Source organism: Trichechus manatus, unplaced genomic scaffold, assembly GCF_000243295.1.
Source record: "Trichechus manatus latirostris isolate Lorelei unplaced genomic scaffold, TriManLat1.0 scaffold00077, whole genome shotgun sequence".
NCBI lineage: Eukaryota > Metazoa > Chordata > Mammalia > Sirenia > Trichechidae > Trichechus > Trichechus manatus.
Window position 1 is genome coordinate 9,717,811 of NW_004444013.1, and position 23,178 is coordinate 9,740,988.

Sequence of the window (23,178 nt, forward strand, 5' to 3'; positions counted from 1 at the left end):
GTGTATCTTTGGCTATGTATATTTTCACCAAAAAAAAAAAAAAGGTCCTCCAAGGCTGAGAAGGGAGTATGTTGACATGTTGTGGGGTTGTTAACCAATGTCATAAAACAATATGTGTACTGACTGTTTAATGAGAAACTGTTTTCTGTAAACCTTCACCTAAAGTACAATAAAAAAATTAAAAAAAAATATGATGGTGAAATTAGAACATTTCCAGATAAACAGAAATTAAGGGACTTTATAATAACCAAACCAAACTTACAAGAAATAGTAAAGGGAGCCTTTCTGTTAGAGAACCAACATCAGACAACAACCTGAGTCTAGGCCATAGGACAGCATCAGCCAGACACCAACCTAGGTAATGAACTCTCAATAATAAAACAAAACTAAAATATTTAAAATAAAGAACCAGAGACGTCAGTCTGTAAATTACAACAATGTCAAAACAATAAAAGGGTTAATAAACAGTATAGGTATAGAACTTTCAAATGGAGATGAAATCAAGGCGAAATCAAGTAATAAAAGAATGGTTCAAACGTAGGAATATAAGGGTAAATTTCAAGGTAACCACAAAGAAAGTTAACAAACCTACTCATCAAAATAAAAAAGAAGAAAAACATAAAGACTCAATAAGCACAAAACCTATGGTAACGAGATAAATGAAAAGAAATTCCGCAAACAAAAGGAACTCAGCATGGGAAAGTAACAGGAACAAAGAAAACGTTAGTACTACACAAAAAAAGCAAAACAAAATGACAGTGATAAACTCACAGCTATAAACATGCACACTGAATGTAAATGGCTTAAATGCACCTGTAAAGAGAGAGTGACTGAATGGACCCATCAATATGTGGACTACAAAAGACACACCTTAAACACAAGACATAAATATATTACAAATCAAAGGATGAAAAAAAAAAAAAAACTCAAGCAAACAACAATCAAAAAAAGAGCAGAAGTGGCAATACTAATCTCAGATAAAATAGACTTTAAGGCAAAAGCCATCATAAAAGACAGGGAAGGATATTGTATAATGATTAAAGGGACAATCCACCAAGAACACATAACCTTAATAAATACCTATGCACCCAATAACAGGGCTCCAAAATACATAAAACAAACCCTAACAGCAGTGAAAAGAGAAGTAGACAGTTCCACAACAATGGCAGGAGACCTCAACACACCACTCTCGGCAAAGGACAGGACATCTAGAAAGAAACTCAAGAAAGATACAGAAGATATAAAGGCCAAAATCAATCAACTTGACCTCATAGACATATATTGAACACTCCATCTAACAGCAACAAAGTATAGATTCTTTTCCAACGCACATGGAACATACTCTGGAATAGACCATATTTTAGGCCACAAAGCGACCCTCAGTAAAATCCAAAATGAGATGGATTGACAAAGCGGCTGCAACAATAGGCTCCAAACATAGTGATTGTGAGGATGGCATGAGACCAGGCAGTGTTTTGTTCTGTTGTACGTAGGGTTGCTATGAGTCAGAACCAACTCAACAGCACCTAACAGCAACAATAGAAGACATCAAAGATGCAATTAAAAAATTCCTAGAATCAAATTATAATGAAAGCACATCATATTAAAACAGCAAAGGCAGTGCTCAGAGGTCAATTTATAGCAACAGATGCACACAGCAAAAAAGAAAAAAGGGCCAAAATAAAAACATTAGCCCTACAACTCAAACAAGTGGAAAGAACAGCAAAAGAAGCCCACAGTCACCAGAAGAAAGGAAATAATAAAGATCAGAGCAGAAATAAATGAGAGAATAGAAATCAATAGAAAGGATCAACAAGTCAAAAAGTTGGTTATTTGAAAAGATCAACATCGGCAAACTATTGGCCAAACTGACAAAAGAAAAACAAAAGAGAAAGCAAACAACCCAAATAAGAAATGAATAGGGGACATTACAACAGACCCACCTGAAATAAAAAGGATCATAACAGAGTACTATGAAAAACTGTACTCCAACAAATTTGAAAACCTAGAGGAAATGGACAAATTTCTAGAAACATACTACCTACCTAAACTAAAACAAACTGAGGTAGAAATCTGAACAGACCCATAACAAGAGAAGAGATTGAAATAATAATAATAATAATAAAATCCGAACAAAAAAGTCCTGGCCCTGATGGCTTCACTGGAAAATTCTATCAAATATTCAGAAAAGAGCTCACACCAGTACTACTCAAACTATTTCAGAGCATAGAAAAGGAAAGAATACACCCAAATTCATTTTATGAAGCTAGCAAACCCTGATGCCAAAACCATGCAAAGACACCACAAAAAAAGTAAATTACAGACCAGTATTTCTCATGAATGTAGTTCAAAAATTCTCAACAAAATTCTATCCAGTAGAATTCTGCATTATATCAAAAAAATAATACACCCCAACCAAATGGAATTCATTTCAGGTATGCAAGGATGGTTCAACATTAGAAGATCAATCTTTGTAATCCACCACATAAATAGAACAAAAAAGAATTACATGATCATCTCAATTGATGCAGAAAAGGCATTTGATAAAGTTCAACACCCATTCCTGATAAAAACTCTCAATAAAATAGGAATAGAAGGGAAATTCCTCAACACGGTAAAGGCATCTGTACAAAACCAACAGCCAACATCATTCTCAACAGAGAGAGACTGAAAGCATTCCCCCTGAGAACGGGAAGAAGACAAGGATGCCCTTTATCACCACTCCTATTTAACATTGTACCGGAAGTCCTCGCTAGAGTAGTAATGCAAGAAAAAGAATAAAAGGGCATCCAAATTGGTAAAGAAGAAGTAAAACTATCCCTATTTACAGATTATACGATACTATACATAGAGAACCGTAAAGATTCCACGGCGGGGGTGGGGGAAGGAAAAAAACTACTGGAACTAATAGAAAGATTCAGCAGCGTAGCAGGATACAAGATCAACATACAAAAATCAGTTGGATTCCTATACATCAACAAAGAGAACTATGAAAAAGGAAATCAGGAAAACAAGACAGTTTATAATAGCTCCTAAAAAAATAAAATACTTAAGAATAAATCTCACCAGGGGCTTAAAGACCTATACAAAGAAATTACAAAACACTATTGCAAGAAGCCAAAAGAGACCTACATAAATGGAAAAACATACCATGGTCATAGGTAGGAAGACGCAACATTGTGAAAATATCAATTCTTCCCAAAGTGATCTACAGATATAATGCAATCCCTATCCAAATACCAACAGCATTCTTTAATGAGATGAAAAAATTAGTCATTAACTTTACATGGAAAGGAGAGAGGCCCCATATAAGTAAAGCGTTTTTGAAGAAGAACAAAGTAGGAGGCCTCACACTACCTGAACTCAGAACCTACTTTACAGCTATGGTAGTCAAAACAGCCTGGTACTGGTACAATGACACACACATTGACCAATGGAATAGAATTGATAACCCAGATGTAAATCCACCCACCTACGGTCAGCTGATCTTTGATAAAGGCCCAAAGTCCATTAAATGGAGGAAAAGACAGTTTTTTAAACAAATGGTGTTGGCAAAACTGGATGTCCATCTGTAAAAAAAATGAAAACAGGACCCATACCTCACACCATACACAAAAAAATAATTTAAAATGGATCAAAGACCTAAATATAAAACCAAAACCTATAAAGATCATAGAAGGAAAAATAGTTTCAACTCTAAGGGCCCTAATATATGGTTTAAATAGGATAAAAACCGTAACTAACAATGCACAAACACCGGAAGATAAACTAGATAACTGGGATCTTCTAAAAATTAAACACTTATGCTCATCAAAAGACTTCGCCAAAAGAGTAAAAAGAAAACCTACAGACTGGGAAGAAAATTTTGACTATGACAAATCTGACAAAGGTCTAATCTCTAAAATCTATAGGAAAATTCAACACCTCTACAACAAAAAGACAAATAATCCAGTTTAAAAATGGGCAAAGGATTTGAACAGATACTTCACCAACGAAGACATTCAGGCAGCTAACAGACACATGAGGAAATGCTCACAACATTAGCCATTAGAGAAATGCAAATCAAAACTACATTGAGATACCACCTCTCCCAGACATTACTGGCAGGAATCAAGAAACCACAAAATAACAAATGTTGGAGAGGTTGCAGGGACATTGGAACTCTTATGCACTGCTGGTGGAAATGTAAAATGGTATAACCACTTTGGAAAACAATGTGGTGCTTCCTTAAAAAGCTAGAAATAGAAATACTGTACGATCCAGCAATCTCACTCCTGAGAATATATCCTAGAGAAATAAGAGCCACCACATGAATAGACATATGCACACTCATGTTCGTTGCAGCATTATTCACAATAGCACAAAAATGGAAACAACCTAAGCGCCCATCAACAGATGAATGAATAAATTATGGTACATGTGCACAATGGAATACTATGCAATGATAAAGAACAATGATGAATCTGTGAAACATCTTACAGGGATGAATCTGTAGGGCATTGCTGGGTGAAATAAGTCAATCACAAAAGAACAAATACTGTATGAGACCACTATTATAAAAACTCAAGGAAAGGTTTACACACAGAAAGAAGCAATCTTTGATGGATACAGGGGTGGATTGGGGAGGGGAAATCATTAACTTTGATGAAGGGAAAGACAACACACAATATAGGAGAAGTCAGCACAGCTTCATAAACACATCCAAACTTCCTGAGGGATGGAGTTATTGGGCTGAGGACTGGGGACCATGGTCTCAGGGGACATCTAGGTCATTTGGCATAATATAGTTTATAAAGAAAAGTTCTACATCCGACTTTGGTGAGTATCATCTGGGGTCTTAAAAACTTGCAAGCAGCCATCTAAGATACATCTATTGGTCCCATCCTGTTTGGAACAAAAAGGAGAATGAAGAAAACCAAAGACACAAGGGAAATATTAGTCCAAAGGACTAATGGACCACGATTACCATGGCCTCCACCAGCCTGAGCCCAGAACAACTAGATGGTGACCAGCTACCACCACCGACTACTCTGACAGGGATCACAATAGAGGGTCCTGGACAGATCGGGAGAAAAATGTAGAACAAAATTCAAATTCAGAAAGAACTACCAGACTTACTGGTCTGACAGAGACTGGAGGAACCCTGAGAATATGGCCCCTGGATACCCTTTTAACTCAGAACTGAAGTCACTCCCGAAGTTCACCCTTAAGCCAGAGATTAGACAGGTCTGTAAAACAAACAATAACACACGTGAGGCATGCGCTTCGTAGTTCAGTCATGTACATGAGACCAAATGGGTACACCTGCACAAAAGCAAATATGAGAAGGCAGGAAGGGACAGGAAAACTGGACGAATGGAAACGGGAACCTGAGGTGGACAAGGGGAGAGTATTGACACATCGAAAGGATTGCAACCAATGTCACAAAAACAATTTGTGTATTAACTGTTGAATAAGAAACAATTTGGTCTGTAAACTTTCACCTAAAGCACACACGCAAAAAATACTAATGAAAACTATAGCATATACTAATATAATATAATGAATTATTCAGCTATTTCCTATTTATTCATTGACTAATAAATTTAAAGCACATTTCTGGCCCTTCAATAAATCTAAGGAGCCCTGGTGGTATAGTGGTTAAGCACTCGGCTGCTAACCGGAAGGTCTGCGGTTTGAACCCACAAGCTGCTCCATGGGAGAAAGATGTGGCCGTCTCCTTCCGTAAAGACTTATAGCCTTGGAAACCCTATGGAGCAGTTTTACCCTGTCCTATAGGGTCAATGAGTCAGAATTGACTTGACAGCAATGGGGTTTTTTTAGCTTTAAATAAAGCTGCCTCTAATTGGTATGTATAGTACTACCATAGTTACCTGGTTAAAAGAATTGTAGCTATTCATCAGACCGCTCACTTAGCTGTTTGCTATTTTAAACGTGTCTTTCATGAGTTTATTCATTCCAGAATACTTTCTGAGTGCCAGGAATTCATAACGAGTGTTGCTGCTTTCTTGTTTTTCTGACTAGTGGAAAATGAAAACCACTGTGACTTTGTTAAACTCCGGGATATGCTCCTGTGTACGAACACGGAGGACCTGAAAGAGCAGACCCACACTCGGCACTACGAGCATTATCGGTGCCACAGACTGAAGAAAATGGGTTTTACAGATGTGGGTCCAGACAACCAGCCTGTCAGGTGAGGCGGGGCGGCGGGGGTTGGCTCGTGAGGACATCCAAATGGATAATTTGGAAACTCCCACAGCCAAGAGACAGAATCATTTGGGAGTGAAAATAACTGTACTTCTCATATCCTGGCCATCCCAGGTTTTAGATTTTTTAAATCCTCTTCCAACCTAAATGGAGATAGTTAGTAGGAGCAACATAATGATAACCAAACCAAAACCAAACTATAAAATGGGACTAGTAGTAGTAATAGTAGTGTCAGAACCTGTCTAACTTTGCGGGGGATAATGACTAGGATTAGCCCAAAACTGATTCCTATGAGGTGGAGGTCAGACATACCTCCACTCTCCAACCTTTTTACTAATTCTGACAGTAGCCGTCCTTCCCATGGCACTCTCCACTTCTGGGTTTGATAAACCTTCTCAATGGCCACACAGAACTCACAGACCATACTTACAGTTAAGTGGTTTACTAAGGAAGTAACAGGGTACAGCTCGGGATCAGGATCAGGAAGCATGTAGCCAAAGTCCCCCTTCTTCAGTGCAGGAGGGCTCCCTCGGCTCATCTCGGCTGTGCAGGCCTTCTTTTGGCCCTCTCAGGACAGGCCTCCTCTCGGCCACCTGAGGACAAGGCTCCTCTCAGCCCCCTGAGGACAGGTTCCTCTTGGCTCTGCCATCAGTCACCACAGATTCTGCCACAGGGGCCCCTCTGGGCCTGTCACCACTGGCTCTGTTGCTGGGCCCCTTCTGGGCCTCTCATTGTCTTCAGTGTTACAGCCCTTGACCTGTGTTACAGCTCTTTTAGGAGCTTCCTATCACCTTTCTCTCTCTGCTTCTCTCTTCTTTCTTGCTTCTACTTTCTGCTGCTTCTCTTCCTGCTTCTTTCTACCTCAAAAACCTCTGTGGGTTTGGCTGCTTATATACACAACTTCTTAACAATTTCAAGACATAGCCCCTCCCAGAAGGGAGGGGGGCCACAAACTGACCAATCCCCTCTCAGTAGGCCACAGACACTTCATTTGCATAGTAGGCTATAGTCACCTCATTTGCATAACGTGGTCCAATCCCTGTAAGGTGCATACAATCACAGGGCAGGCCGCAGCCCAGGACCAGACAAAAAGTATCAAAACCTAGTTGTGTACAGCTTACCCAGGAAATCTTAGTCAACCTGGACAAACGTGACAAACCTTCTGGGTAGGAAACTAGGGCAAAGGTAACTTCTGAGGGTTTAGGAGAAAAATCTCTCAAGCTGTTTTTCCAAAGAACCAAAGCAAAAGGCCACATAAATGAACTCATTTCACCACACAAACTCATGGCCCTTGATTCAATTACTACTCATAGCAACCCTATAGGACAGCGTATAACTACCCTATAGGGTTTCCGAGGCTGTAAATCTTTATGGAAGCAGACTGCCACATCTTTCTCCCGCAGAGGGGCTGGTGGGTTCCAACTGCTGACCCTTCAGTTAGCAACTGAGTGCTTCATCATTGTTTCACCAGGACTCCTTATCATAATGATGTCCATTGCTGTTGAGTCAGTTCCAACTCATAGTGACTCTAGGGATCATTTATTTAACTATATGCTGAAACGTGTATCCAAGAGAAAAACACATTATTTTGGGTTGTTTTTTTTTTTTTTGTATTTATATGAAACAGACTTAGGAGGTATTTTTCAAAATTCTAGTACTCTTTATATATACCCTCTGTATTATATTATTGTTGGTATAGTTAGTGGTTATGGTGACCCCATGCACAACAGAACAAAATGCTGCCTGTTCCTGCACCATTCCTATGATCGGTTTTGGATTGGGCAGTGTGACCCATAGGGTTTTCATTGACTGATTTTTAGAAGTAGATTCTAGGCCTTTCTTCCTAGTCCGTCTTAGTCTAGAAGCTCTGATGAAATCTGTTCAGTATCATAGCAACACCCAAATCTCCACTGACAGACAGGTGATGGCTGCCCATCAGGTGCGTTGGCCCGGCATCAAACCCAGGTCTCCCACTTGGAAGGTGAGAATTCTACCACTGAACCACCACTCTCCCCATACTTTATTATGCACTCTATATGTACTGTTGAGGAGCCCTGGTGGCACAGTGATTAAAGCTAACCGAAAGGTTGGCAGTTCAACCCACTCAGTGCTTTGAGGGAGAAAGACCTGGTTTCTCCCTCCGTAGAGATTACAACCTGGAAAACTCTATGGGGCAGTTCTGCTTTGTCACATGGGGTCACTATGAGTAGAAATTGACTCAACAGCACCTAACAACGACAACAACATATATATTGTTATTTTAAATACAGTACCTTGCTTTTTACATCTCATGATATAGAAAAAGTTCCATATGTTTTGTTGCTCTACATGAGAGAATATTGGTAAATGTTTTTATGTAGGACCTAATATACAATATATGTGTATTTGTGTAAGCTTATTAGCATTTTAATATGAGAGTAATAAAAATACCCTTTTAGTTTTCAAGAAATCTATGAAGCCAAAAGACAAGAGTTCTATGAGCAGTGCCAGAAGGAGGAAGAACAGTTGAAACAGAGGTTTATGCAGCGGGTAAAGGAGAAAGAAGCTGCATTTAAAGAAGCTGAAAAAGAGGCAAGTACTGCTGGTTTGATATAATTTGCATTCATTTTTAGGCACCCTATTAATTTGAGTTCCCTTGCTTTTTTTGGCCCTCTACTTTGACAAAAATGATGTCCTTTTCTAGCGATTGGTCTTTCCTGATGATGTGTCCAAAATAAGTCTAAGTCCCTCAGTGAGATGGGTTGATACAATAGCCGCAACAATTGATACAAACATAACAACAATCATGAAGATGGTGCTGGACTGGGCAGCATTTCATTTTGTTATACATAAGGTCGCCATGAGTCAGGGCCGACTGGATGGCAACAACATCATTAATTTGGGGTTTTCATCTGAAGAGTTTCATTGAGATTCTTTTAGGGGCTACTTGCTGTTCTTCAGAAAGTAGCCGTTTAACATGTAATTTTCTAATACAGCCTGAAAAAAATTATAACCTGTAATTTTTTTTTCTAGAGCATTTGTAGAACTTGCTATTTAAATGACCTCTAAAAATGATTTTGTAAAATATATTTGCCTTTATATTATTTATAATTTGAATTCTCATATGTTGTCGTTGTGTACCTTCAGGTTCATTCTGACTCACAGCAACCTTATAGGACAGAGTAGAACTGCTTCATATGTTGCCAGGTGGAAACCCCAGGTTCTGCTTGGCGTGACTTATTACAGCCGATAAGTAAGAGGCCGAGGTTGGAGAAGAAAACACCTTTATTTTGTTGCATAAGGGAAGGAGCAGTTGGGGCTGTTGCCTCCAAGACTGCTTGCAGGCAGCTTGGGGAAGTGAGCTTTTACAGAGAGTAGACAAGGAAATGCAAATTCATCATGAATATTCAGGATTGAACTTCACACAGGCACTCAGAGCTTGGGGATGATTACGCATTTTCTTTAGACAAAGGTTTGATTCTCCGGGATGGAGGAAGAGGTCGATTTTCCTTCATTAGCATGTTAAGTCTCCACCTAGAGGGGGGTTGAGGCAATCTATGGCCCGTTCTGTGGTTATCTTGTCAAGGACAATTTCAGAAGAGTGTGTGGCCTGTTCTGCTTGGTGTAGGAGGATAAGCCAGAGCAGCTGTTTCTTAGAACGGTTGGGCGCTGAGGCTGCCTGCCTCACATAGAGTTTCCTAGGCTGTAATCTCTATGGGGCAGCCCTGGTTACACAGTGGTTAAGAGCTCGGCCGCTAGCCAAAAGGTTGCCAGTTCGAATCCACCAGCTGCTTCTTGGAAACCCTTGGAAATCATATGGGGCAGTACTACTCTGTCCTGTAGGGTCACTCTGAGTCAGAATCGACCCAACGGCCGTGAGTTTGGTTTGGTTAATCTCTGTGGGCACAGATCACCAGGTCTTTTCTCCTATGGAGCCTCTGGTGGATTCAAACCGTGGACATTTTGGTTCACAGCCAAGCGCTTTAACCATTGTGCTACCATAGAAAGTTTAATTTATAACAGACTCAAGCTATTGACTTCGGTGAAGAGTCATGCACTTTCTAACCCTATTACTGCATTAGAAAATTTCCTTCACTTTTATAAATCTTTTTTTGAGCAGCATTATTTGTGTTGTGTTAGGCAGGAGAAAGACCTGGAGATCTGTTCCTATAAATATTTAAAAAAAAAAAAAAAGAAAGAAAAACTACCAAACCTATTGCCTTTGAGTGGATTCCGACTCATAGCAACCCTACACGACAGAGTAGAACTGCGTTATAGGGTTTCCAAGGAGCAGCTGGTGGATTTGAACTGCCAACCTTTTGGGTAGCAGCCATAACTCCTAACCACTACCCCACCAGGGCTCCCCTGTAAAGATTACGGCCTAGAAAACCCTGAGGCAGTTCTACTCTGTCACAAGGGGCACTATGAGTTGGAATGGACGGACAGCACCCAACAACAACACCGGGCGCTTGAGATATGAAGGCATGACTCCTGCCCCCAGGGATCTTTTGGTCTACTGGAGAAATGCAGATGTCAGTATCAATCAGGGAGCAAGGTGACAGGCGTTCAGAGGACTCCTTTCATGGGACTGGGGAGTACAGGGAAAGGATACCCTAACTGCCAGGTCTGGGGGTGGAGTGGGAAGAAGGGGGTAGCATCCTTTCTTCCAGTTGGCTGTCTCTCACCATTTTCTGCCATCATAGCTTTGATCAACACACTTTCTATGATGCATACAAGCAATTGTTGGGAAAAATTGGTGTGGAATAATGTCACGTCAAAGACCCAGGCCTGCCTCTAATGACATCCAAGGTGACACTGTCTCCTTCATTTGCCTTATCACGCTGATTTTGAGCCCCACAGATTAAGTAAAACCTCCTGAGGAAATAAAGGTAACTGAATGGGGCCCTTGACATTTTTTGTTTCTGTCTACACTTGTGCTAATTTCACTTAAGGAAATTATCAGATCTTCTTTCAATGGTCTTTATAATTAAAATCTCAACAACTGCTTCACAATCCATGCTGTCTTTTAATGAATGTATTTTTGGTGAGTATGGATTTAACAAAGTTTATTTAAGGATATTTTGTGGGGGAAAATGTAGAGTTACAAAATACACCTATTAGGAAAAAGTCAAATGTTTTTAATATTGTGTTTCTTGCATACTTGTGGATTTTGTTATATTTAGTTCAAGCATTTTTGCATGGTAACTTGTTTAAAAATAAAATCATTTAAATTCTGTATTGAATTACAATGCATTTTTGAGATGGTTGCTAAGATCAAGCACTACTATGATGACTTGAGGATGCTTGATAATTGGAAAAAATGACAAGTGTATTCCGACGAATGTGGCATCACACGGGCCATTAGTCACAGTTGCGTATTTGTATTCCAGCTACAGGACAAATTTGAGCACCTTAAGAGAGTCCAACAAGAGGAGACAATGAAGCTTGAAGAAGAGAGAAAACAACTAGAAGAAGAAATAATAGATTTTTATAAAATGAAAGCGGCCTCTGAATCATTGCAGGCCCAGATGTGCACCAACGTGAAGAAGGACAAAGAGCGTAAGAAGTAGTCCCCTCCTCTCAGCCTCTCTGCTTTAGAGCCCATCACTCTGTGTCCCATCTTCCTGGGAGCTTGTCTTCATAGCACCGAACTCTGCTTGAAATTCTTATACTTTTTTTAAAAGTCTGTTTGCTTATTGTACATCTTTCCTAACTGGATTATGATCACCTTGAGGGCAGGCACCAGGTGCATCTCGTTCACTGCTGTACCTCAGCACTTAAAACAAAAACTAGCACAAAGTTGGCACTCAATAAATATTTCCAAAATGAAAAAAAAAAATCAAAGAAATATATTAAAAAAAAAATTGCTGTCGAGTCAACCCTGACTCATGGTGGCCTCATGTGTGTCAGACCAGAACTGTGCTCCATGAGGTTTTCAATGGCTGATTGTTCAGAAGTAGATTGCCAGGCCTTTCTTTTGAGGTGCCTCTGGGTGGACTCGAACCACCAACATTTTGGGTAGCAGCAGAGTGCATTAATCATTTGTACCACTCAGGGACACCGAAGAAACATACAGCACAGTGTAAAAAGAGCCGGTTGGCTGGGGAAAAGGAGCCCTGGTGGTGCAGTGGTTAAGCACTCAGCTGCTAACGGAAAGGTCAGCTATTCGAACCCACAGCCCCTCTGTGGGAGAAAGATGTGGCAATCTGCTTCCATAAAGATTACATACAACCTCAGAAACCCTATGGGACAATTCTACTCTGTCCTATAGGGTCGCTGTGAGTCGGAATCTTCTCAACAGAAACGGGTTTTGGTAGCTGGGGAAGCTCTTTTCCTGTAGCTTCAGTGCATGACTGCCTGATTTCATATCTAAATGGAAAATAGGGGCTTTGCTGGGGACTCAGGCATAACATATCAGGGCTAGTTAGGCTCATTTTCCTTATCAAATTCTACTGATAACAATTCTTTGATCATTTTTATTAAAATAAAGGATCCATTTTTTTTTTTGTTAGAACGACCGTGCTTTGATGTCAAACCTTATGAAACCAGTGATAGAATAAAAGTTTCCAAAGAAGTTATAGAAAAGCCAGAGTACAATGGGCAGCCCTCCATAGCTGAGTAGCATTTGGATGATAACATTAAGCCTTATCGATTTCGAGTATGTGTTAAAACTAAAGATACCAAAATTGCAGAAAATAAGGTGGGTTTTTTTTGCATTTTTAAAAATACCCCTTTGGCTTTGTATCCTGAATTTCTCTCATTTAAAATGTCTTTGTAATTCACCTCTTAGAGTGTAGCTGAATTTCACCATGTCTCATTCTATTAAAATGCTACCTTTAAGAGTCTTTAAGGAGCCCTGGTGGTATTATGGTTAAGCACTAGGCTGCTAACCAAAAGGTTGGCGGTTGGAAACCACCAGCTGCTCTGTGGGAGAAAGACCTGGTGATCTCCTCCCGTAAATATTAAAAAGAAACCCACCCCATTACCATCGAGTCAATTGTTGTTGTTATGTGCCATCCAGTCGATTCCAACTCATAGCGACCACGTAGGACAGAGTAGAACTGCCCCATGGGGTTTCCAAGGAGCAGCTGGTAGATTTGAACTGCTGGCCTTTTGGTTAGCAGCTGAGCTCTTAACCACTGCGCCACCAGCGCACCCCGTGAAGATTACAGCCTAGAAAACCCTATGGGGGCAGTTCTTCTCCATCCCGTAGGGTTGCTATGAGTCAGAATTGACTGGATGGCACACAACAACGACGACAACAACAAGAGTCTGTTTACTCCAACTGCTTCCGGCTTAGTGACGGCTTTCTCACGTCCTAAAAGAGTAACAGCTTTTCTGTCGTCATTTTGCCACGGCATCCATTTCCTGTGCAGCATTTTCCAGAATATCAGGATATTGTAATTGAGTCTCAGAGTATTTGTGAAAATATAACCTCAGCTCAGTATCATTACTTCTTGAAAAAGTTTTACATGACAAGTGTGGGGAAGGGAAAGATTAGTCCAAAGGACTAATAATGGACCATAACTACCACGGCCTCCACCAGACTGAGTCCAGTACAACGAGATGGTGCCCGGCTACCATCACTGACTGCTCTGACAGGGATCACAACAGAGGGTCCTGGACAGAGCTGGAGAAACATGTAGACCAAATTCTAACTCACAAAAAAAGACCAGACTTACTGGCCTGACAGAGACTGGAGAAACCCTGAGAGTATGGCCCCCGGACACCCTTTTAGCTCAGTAATGAAGTCAATCCTGAGGTTCACCGTTCAGCCAAAGATGAGTCAACCCCATAAAACAAAATGAGACTAATGGGGCACAACAGTCCAGGGACAAGGACTAGAAGGCAGGAGGGGACAGGAAAGCTGGTAATAGGGAACCCAAGGTTGAAAAGGGACAGTGTTGACATGTCGTGGGGTTGTTAACCATTGTCATAAAACAATATGTGTACCATTTAATGAGAAACTATTTGTTCAATAAACCTTCATCTAAAGTACGGTAAAAAAAAATTGAAAGTTAAAAGTGTGGGGAAAGGGAGGGAAAGCCACAATGATTTTTATATGCTGTTAAATCACATTATAGATTTTATAATTTCTGGGAAGAAAAAAGGAAGTATACTACATGATCTTTTAATGGAAGCCCTATCAAGACCAGGAACTTTTGTTTTGTTCACTTATGTATCCATCCTTAGGCATAGAATAGTGCCTGGCACATAGTGGGCATTCAATTATAGTTGAGCAAATGAACATGATGGTATACACTAGCTATACTGTATGCATGAGTATTGTAATTTACAACAATTACTGTTAGAAGATTGTTGTTTTTGTTAGCTGCTGTCAAGTCAGTCCTGACTCATGGCGACCCCATGCACAACGGAACAAAACACTGCCTGATCCTGTACTGTGCTCATGTGTTGTGGATTAGACCATTGTGATCCACAGGGTTTTCGCTGGCTGATTTTCAGAAGTAGATCACCAGGCCTTTCTTCCTAGTCTGCCTTAATCTAGAAGCTCCGCTGAAACCTGTTCAGCATCATAGCAACACGCAAGCCTCTAATAACAGAAGGGTGGTGGTTGCCCTGAGGTGCATTGGCTGGGAACCAAATCCAGGTCTCCCACATGGAAGGTGAGAATTCTACCATTGAACCTCCAATGTCCCCATTAGAAGATAAACAATGTAATTTATTATTGCTTTTCAACATGCTGATGAATTATATTACTGACAGACTTTTATCTTCTTGTTCTTTCATCTTAATCTAGTGTTATTAAAATTGGGCTCGGCAATGTTATTCCACATATAAAAAACATTTACCCTGTAAAAATGATCACTCTGCTGCATTTGAGAATTATGTTTTTAAGTAATAATGGGAGAGTCCATAGTTTTTTAAAGCTCAGAAGGATTCGCCCTAAAGAAACTTTTTTTTTTCTTTTCCAAAGTTATAGAGAAAGATATCGTACAATAGTATAAGGCGTACATTTTCTCTTTCCCTAAAAGCTTTACATATAGCTTTTAACTGTATGAATAACATGGTTTTCTCTTTCAGATCCAGTTTTATGTAAAACATAGGTTCCAGATTTATGTAGCACAGAAAATTTTAACAAGTCAGAAGTATTAAAGATTTATAAGTATGCTTTTGTTTCCTTTGCAGTTTATTTGCTAGATTATGTACTTTATACTACAGTACTATAAATGGTATGCTTTTAAAATCTTATCTTCCAGTTGCTCATTGCTACTATATAAACGTTTCAATGATTTTTGTACATTAACCTTGTATTATATAAACTTGCAAAATTCACTTATTAGTTTTAGTAACTTTTTTGTAGATTTCTCTGGATTTCCTCAGTATGTGATCATGTGGTCTCTGAATCAAAAGTTTTATTTCTTCTTTTCCGAACTATATGTCTTTTGTTTCCTTGCTTTACTGCACTAGCTAGGTGAGAGGGAGCATCGTCACCTTGTTCTCCATCTTAGGGGGGAAGATTTTAGTCTGTTATCACTTTTAAGCACCAGGATACCTGTAGACTTTTTGTAGGTTCCCTTTATCAGTTTCTAATCCTAGTTTGTCAAATTTTTTTTAAAATCATAAATGAGTATTAATTTTATCACTTCTTTGAAACTATTGAGATGATTATGTGATTCTTCTACTTTATTGTCTTAATGTGGTAAATTGCTTTGATTTTAACACATTAAACCAACCTTAACTTTCAAAAACCCACTTGATCATGTTGCGTTTTCTTTTTATAAATTGCTGTATTTGATTTGCTAATATATCTTCTTAGTGTTATTGTGGTTAAATGTAACAACATATTTTCATTGCATCATGTTGTGCAGCCACCAGCACTGTCCATCTCCAAATGGTTTTCATCACCCCAAACAGAAACTCAGTACTCCTTAAGCAATAACTCCCCATCTCCCCCTCCTCCAGCCGCTGGTATACACTAATAAACTTTTGTCTCTATGTATGTGCCTATTCTAGGTATGTCAAATGACTGGGATCATAAAATACAAATTTGCAGATCAGCTTTTCCATTTTTGCAAAAAATGCTGTTGGAATTTTGACAGGCACTGCATTGAATCTGTAGATTGCTTTTGGGAGTATTAACATTTTAACAATACTACGTCTCCCAATCCATGAACATGGGGTGTCTTTCCATTTATTTAGGTCCTCTTTAATTTCTTTGGGCAATGTTTTATAGTTTTCAGTGTACAAACCTTTTACCTCCCTGTGTAAATTTATTCCTAGGTATTTTATTCTTTAGATGCTATTGTAAATGTAACTGTTTTCTTAATTTCCTTTTCAGGTTGTTCATTGCTGGTATTTCCTGCCAGGCTATCTTTTCAAAAGCCCTTCTTTCTCTTTCTCTTCACATCAAAGAAAAGACAATTTTCCAATCCTAGAGTGTTTTTACTTAAAAATCATACCAGAGGTATACCTCTGAAAGTTGTAATTGTCACAAAAAATTGAAATTGCCACAAAGGAGAGTCACCTCAAGTTCTAGTGGGCAGACGGATCTGCACAGTTGGGTTTATTTTCTGTTGTTTATGCAAAAACATTGGTGGATTTCTCCACCAAAAGGTAATGATGCCATGACTGTTATCAAGTCCAATAAAACCAAGCCCCAGAAAGAAACAGAAAGCACGAACCTGTGTCAGGTTGAAGACCTAGAAAACAATTCAGTATATTGTTAGTTGACTTTAAAGCCTGATGCACATCTAAAGAAGAGCAGGCATTGGAGGCACACACCCTTAAGGATAGGGATTATGTCTGGAGGTGAGTGAAGGGCAAAGAATGAGCGGGAGCCACACAGAAATCATCCAAGATACAGATAGAGTTCTGTTTACACGAGACGGTGACTGATCAGATTTGTTTTGGTCTCTAACCAACCCTGCCAGCTGCTGGTACCTCAAAGGGGGCCAGTATTTGTCCCTGTGACTAAATCCCCAAATGCTGCCCTGGAGGCCCCTTGTTTCCACTAGGAACAATGTTATTTCCCAGACTTTCTCCTCCTTCTCCATTTGTTTTTCATTATTTAAGCCTCTAGCTCTGCGCTGTATAATTTGGTAGTCACTAGCCACACGTGGCTATTTAAATTAATTAAATAAATAATTTCAAGGACTCAGCCAGATGTGGCTGGTGGCTGTCGAATTAGACAGTGCATTCCACAGACATAGACCATATCCGTGGTCGCAGAACGTTCTGTCAGACAGCGCTAGTATAGTTTATCCCATTTCTGTGATGCTTTTCTCAAGCCAGAAAACTGAGTCTCTTTTACCCCTTTTACCACCCCCTACCAAACACCATCAATCCCCAAGTCATGAGGAACTGCCCGCTGGATGTGTCTGCCTGCTGCTCTCCATTGCTTCTGTCCCCTCTGCAAACAATCCAACATGGCCCCTTGTCTTGCAGTGCCTCTCTGGACACCCACATGCTCACTCTGCATCACCAGAGGGCCTTTGCCACCTGTTGCCTCAAGGAGGACAGCTTGGGCCATCCTATTTAAAACCACAGTCATTCTTCCTCTGGCCTTCCCAGCTTGATCTTCTCCACTTACCAGCTTTGGACATACTGGGGAGGTCATTATTGCCATTTTCCAAACATTTCTCATACTCACCTCTTCAAAGCACAAGATGCCTTTGCATTTCCTGGATGAGGCCACATGGCCACTTCTGGCCAATGAGTGTGAGTGGAAGTACTGCTTCACTTCCAGGTCAGAGTATTGAGTAGAAGGGAAGAGTCTCCAGAAAGTTCTCTCTCCCTCAGGCATGACAGCCATCTGTTTGAGAATCCCTGTGTGAGCAGAGCCCCTGGGCTACCTGTTATGGGCAAGTCAAGTCAGTGAAAAATCACCTTATTTTTTTAAGTCCCTGAGATTTCGGGTTACTTATTACTGTAGCCTAACCTAGCCCATCTCGCTGAAAGTGAAGAGGACATGTAGCACTGTCTTAGTCATCTAGTGCTGCTATAACAGAAATACCACAAGTGGATGGCTTTAACAAAGAGAAATTTATTCTCTCACAATCTAGTAGGCTACAAGTCCAAATTCAGGCATCAGCTCCAGGGGAACGCTTTCTCTGTCGGCTCTGGAGGAAGGTCCGTGTCATCAATCTTCCCTTGGTCTGGGAGCATCTCAGCGCAGGAACCTAAGGTCCAAAGGACGCACTCTGCTCCTGGCACTGCTTTCTTGGTGGTATGAGGTCCCCCATCTCTGCTTGCTTCCCTTCCTTTTTATCTCTTGAGAGATAAAAGGTGGTGCAGGCCACACCCCAGGGAAGCTCCCTTTACATTGGATCAGGGATGTGACCTGGGTAAGGGTGTTATAATCCCACTCTAATCCTCTTTAACATAAAATTACAATCACAAAATGGAGGACAACCACACAATACTGGGAATCACGGCCCAGCCAAATTGATACACACATTATTTGGGGGACATAATTCAATCCATGACAAGCACTTACTGATGAAGATCAAAGACTACAGCCTTCAGTGTGGATTATACCTCAACATAAAGAAAACAAAAATCCTCACAACTGGACCAATAAGCAACATCATGATAAACGGAGAAAAGATAGAAGTTGTCAAGGATTTCATTTTACTTGGGTCCACAATCAACACCCATGGAAGTGGCAGTCAAGAAATCAAACAATGTCTTGCATTAGGCAAATATGCTACAAAAGACCTCTTTAAGGTGTTAAAAAAGCAAAGGTGTCACTTTAAGGACTAAGGTGCGTCTGACCCAAGCCATGGTGTTTTCAATCGCCTCGTATGCATGCGAAAGCTGGACAATGAATAAGGAAGACCAAAGAAGAATTGATGCCTTTGAATTATGGTGTTAATGAAGAATACTGAATATACCATGGACTGCCAGAAGAATGAACGAATCTGTCTTGGAAGAAGTATAACCAGAATGCTCTTTAGAAGCAAGGATCTCAAGACTTTGTCTCACATACTTTGGACATGTTATTAGGAGGGATCAGTCCCTGGAGAAGGACATCATGCTTGGTAAAGTAGAGAGTCAGTGAAAAAAAGGAAGACCTTTGATGAGATGCATTGACACTGTGGCTGTAACAATGGGCTCAAGCATAACAATGATTGTGAGGATGGCACAAAACCAGGCAGTGTTTCGTTCTGTTGTACATGAGGTCACTGTAAGTTAGAACCAACTCAACAGCACCTAACAACCACCACCACAACCACCTAGCCCATTCCGATTGATTCACACTCTAGATTTCACTTGTTTTTTTCATTGTTTCTCTCCCTGGAATGAACGTTCCGCCAGGGCATGGATTTTTATCTGTTTTGTTTTCCTCGTATCTTCAGTGCCTGGAACACTCAATACTTGTTAACTAAATGGACACATGAACATCCAGGACTATGATCCCTGCATAACTGGGCTACATGCCCCCAGTCTTACCTTCCAATCTATTCCCCACCCAGCAGCCAGCATTATCGTTCTAATATGCAAATCTCATTGTGTCACTCTTTCTTAAACTGGCTGCCCACTGCCCTCTCCTAGCATTCACAGCATTTTGTGCTCTGACCCCTGCTTGCCTCTCTAGACTCATCTCTTGACTCTGCCAGCACTGCCACCATTCTGACCCAAACCCACCACACGGTCTGGTCCTCCATACCTGTGCACATACAGCTCCTGGTACCTGGAGTGCTCCTTGTCACCTTGTCCACTTGGCAACTGCCTTTTCCTTTTTTAAAAGGAGGCACCTGTACTCTGAAGCCCTCCCATCCCCCGTTCCTAAGGAGTTCATAGCTCCCTGCTATGCATCTTGTACATACCTCTATTGCTGTGCTCTCACCTGTCTACACATCTTTCACCTACACTATACCAGCGATCCTAGAGGAGAGAGAGCATGTTTGATTGATTTCTATGTCCACCTTGCCAGCACAGAGCAGTGCATGTTTGGTGGAAGACGACTGTTGTTAGTTGCTGTTGAGTCAGCTCTGGCTCACGGTGACCTTATGTATAACAGAATGAAATGTTGCCCAGTTCTGCGCCATCTTCATGATCGTTTGTATGTCTGAGTCATTGCTGCGGCTCATGTCACTCCATCTCATTGAGGTTTCCCTCATTTTCACTGACCCTCTACTTTACCAAACATGATGTCGTTTTCTAAAAATTGGTCTTTCCTGATGTCGTGTCCAAAGTAAGCAAGACTTAGTCTCACCATCCTTGCTTCTAAGGAGCATTCTGGTTGTATTTCTTCTAAGACTGATTTATTTGTTCTTCTGGCAGTCCGTGATATATTCAATATCCTTCACCAACACCAGTTTGAATGCATCAATTCTTCTGTCTTCCTTTTTCATTGTCCAGGTTTTGAATGCATATGGGGCAATTGAAAAGACCATGGTTTGGGTCAGGTGCACCTTAGTTATCAAAGCAGTATCTTTGCTTTTTAAAACTTTAAAGATGTCTTTTGTAGACTGAGTGGTGAATGACTAAATGGCTAATTAACTCAAGTCACTTTCCTGATCAAGCTCTCAGCTCGCTGGTCCGATTCATAATACCCACTCAGTTCTTCACTTGATCTTAGCCAAAAGGCCAAGAAGCAATTCACTCAGTTCTTAATCCTTTACTTTCACACACATCGTTTTATTTAATTCCCACAATAAGAATGCAGGGTAAGCATCATATCCTTATTTTACAGAGCAGGAAACTGAGAGTCAGAGGATTGAAGCTCCTGCTCAAGACAGAATGGCCAAACCAGGAATAGAGTCTAGTTATCCAAGTCTTTGGTTATCCACACCAGATCTTGGCCTTTCCAGAAAACAAGAGGGTGGTGAGGCACAACTGTGCCTGGAGAAGTGGCAAAAGGGCTGGAGCTATGTACCACCAGGGTTCTGTTTACTTACGTCCTGAGAGCGCAGCCCAGAGTCTGGGCACATATAGATGCTCTTGAATCAAACCCAGGCCTCGACACCTTCTTTTCGTGGTGCGTGGGATTCCCTAAGTTGTGGCTTATCTTCCTTCCAGGGCGCGGGAGGAAGGGTCTTGCTCTGCCCCTCTTACCTGTCACAAAAATTTAACGGGAGAGGGTAAGAAAGCCAAGATGGTCTTTCTCCCCTTTTGTCTCTTTTTTTTTCTGTCCCTTTCTGCAGTGGGAGTGACACCAAAATGATGCGGCGGTGGTGGGTGGGCGAGGAGGGGCTGCCAAAGCATGGTGTCACTAGCGTTGGTGGTGTCACCTGTCACCCGGTGAGTCTCACACACACACCCACCCCACCTCATCACCCGCCAGTCACTAGGGTTGGTGCTACTTCGTCAGCAATACCCTCCACCCCCTGTCACCCGCCAGTTAGGGCATGGGCAGCCGCCTTGGCCAACGAAAGAAGGGAGGAGCTGCGGGGGGCCGGGCGGGGCGGGGCCGAGAAGGGGTTCGCCAGCCGGCCCTGCCCACCGGGGTGGGGTGGACTGGGGCGGGTGTGATACCATGTATTAATGCACTAGGCGACGCTATCCCTAGTGACGCGACGGCCTTCTTTCTCCCTTCCTCCTGGAAGGGGGGCCTCGGCTGACGCCCACCCCTCTCTAGCCGCACGGCCGCGGGACTTTGCCCTCCAAGGTCCTCTGCCTTCACTTCACGGCGCTCTGGCCGCCCCAGCCTCGACCCAGCTTGCTTCCCGTGAGCCTCTGCTCCTGCGCGCGCCGGCGCTCATGCTCCCTACCCAGCAGCCCCCGCCCGGTCCGGCAGAGCGGACGCTTAGAACTTGAAGATGGCGTCTGTCGGTGAGTGTCCGTCCCTTGGGTAGGGTTGTTTGGTCGCCGCGTAGGAGGCTTGATGCGGGGTGCGGGACCGGAGCCTCACTGGGAGGGTAAGGAAGGGAGGAGGCTGTGAAGCCACCTGCCCTTCGCTCACAGCCCTCTTCGCGGCCTCCCTGAGGTGCGCCCGACCCTTAGCCCGGCGTCCTGCGCGGCCTGGTCGCGTTGTGGAGGGTGAGGACAGCCGGGCCGAGCGCCCCCGGGCCTGGGAACGCGCCGCCTCGGGCCCGCTTTCCTCTCCGCTTGGGGAATAGCTTCTCTCCTCCCTGCCGCGCGCTGTGCACTTGAACGCTACGCGCAATTTTTACCCTTCTTTCCAAAGTGAAAGGTCACATTAAGCTCGGGAGGAGCTAATGCCTAGGACGTACCTTACAGCAGTAAGGTTCAATGCATATGTGTTGACTGCGCTGAATAGGGTTAGCGAAGTGAAGTGACCTTGAACGGGTCACATCTAGTAAGTGTACTGAGCTGGAATTTAAGCCTAGGTAGTAGTCCGGGGCCTCGTGGTAAACTCAGCTTTATTCACAAGGCTGGCTTTTCGTTAACATGCATATGTATATCTCTACACTCATCGGGCTGTGCACATTTATTTTTTGATAGCTAAACCGTGTTTTAGCCATTGATCCTTACAATAGCCTTGTTAGGGAGTCAGTGTCGGGAACATTTATCTTACTTTAAAGATGAGGAAAAGAATGGCCAGAGATGTGATGTGGCCCACCAGAAGTCATACAGCACGACAGTGGCAGAGTTTTGATTACCCCATGTGTGTCCTACTCCAGTTTCTATATTGTTAATTTTCTGCTGGAGAAGTGAAAAAGGGTCCAGAAAAGATGAGAAGCAGTTTTCCCCTCTGTCTCATTGTTCAGACAACATGAAAAGAGAGCACTGAGGCTTAGCACACTGCCTGCATACAGTTGTTGTTAGGTGCCATTAAGTCAGTGACCCCATGGGTTTCCTAGGCTGTAGTCTTTATGGAAGCAAATCACCAGGTCCTTCTCCCGCGGAGCCGCTGGTAGGTTTGAACTGCCGACCTTTTGGTTAGCAGCCGACACGGTAGGTGCTCTATATTTGTTGGATGAGGCTGGATGGAAGGTTGGGGCCTGAATGTGTCCCTAAAGCCCTGCATGCTAGTCATTGGCTTATGCATCCACTTGTCACTTGTGGCCTCTTGACAGCCAGTAGCAGATTGGAAGTTAAGCCTTGCATTTTTGGTTATGC

General features: G+C 41.9%; 2 protein-coding genes across 3 annotated transcripts in view; both read left to right on the forward strand.

Annotated features, from left to right (window-relative positions):
* The window catches only part of LOC101345900 (septin-14), a 19,191-nt gene extending 7,435 nt beyond the window's left edge, over positions 1-11,756 (forward strand). The window contains exons 3-5 of the mRNA XM_023735256.1: positions 6,025-6,193; positions 8,646-8,778; positions 11,577-11,756. Of these exons, the coding sequence (XP_023591024.1) occupies positions 6,025-6,193; positions 8,646-8,778; positions 11,577-11,756 (482 nt within the window). The remainder of the gene's footprint in view (positions 1-6,024; positions 6,194-8,645; positions 8,779-11,576) is intronic.
* A 10,108-nt stretch (positions 11,757-21,864) lies between these two features.
* The window catches only part of PTCD1 (pentatricopeptide repeat domain 1), a 42,061-nt gene continuing 40,747 nt past the window's right edge, over positions 21,865-23,178 (forward strand). For both annotated transcript variants that reach the window (XM_012556770.2, XM_004380799.2), the window contains exon 1: positions 21,865-21,927. In XM_012556770.2, the coding sequence (XP_012412224.2) occupies positions 21,915-21,927 (13 nt within the window). In that variant the 5' untranslated portion in view covers positions 21,865-21,914. The remainder of the gene's footprint in view (positions 21,928-23,178) is intronic.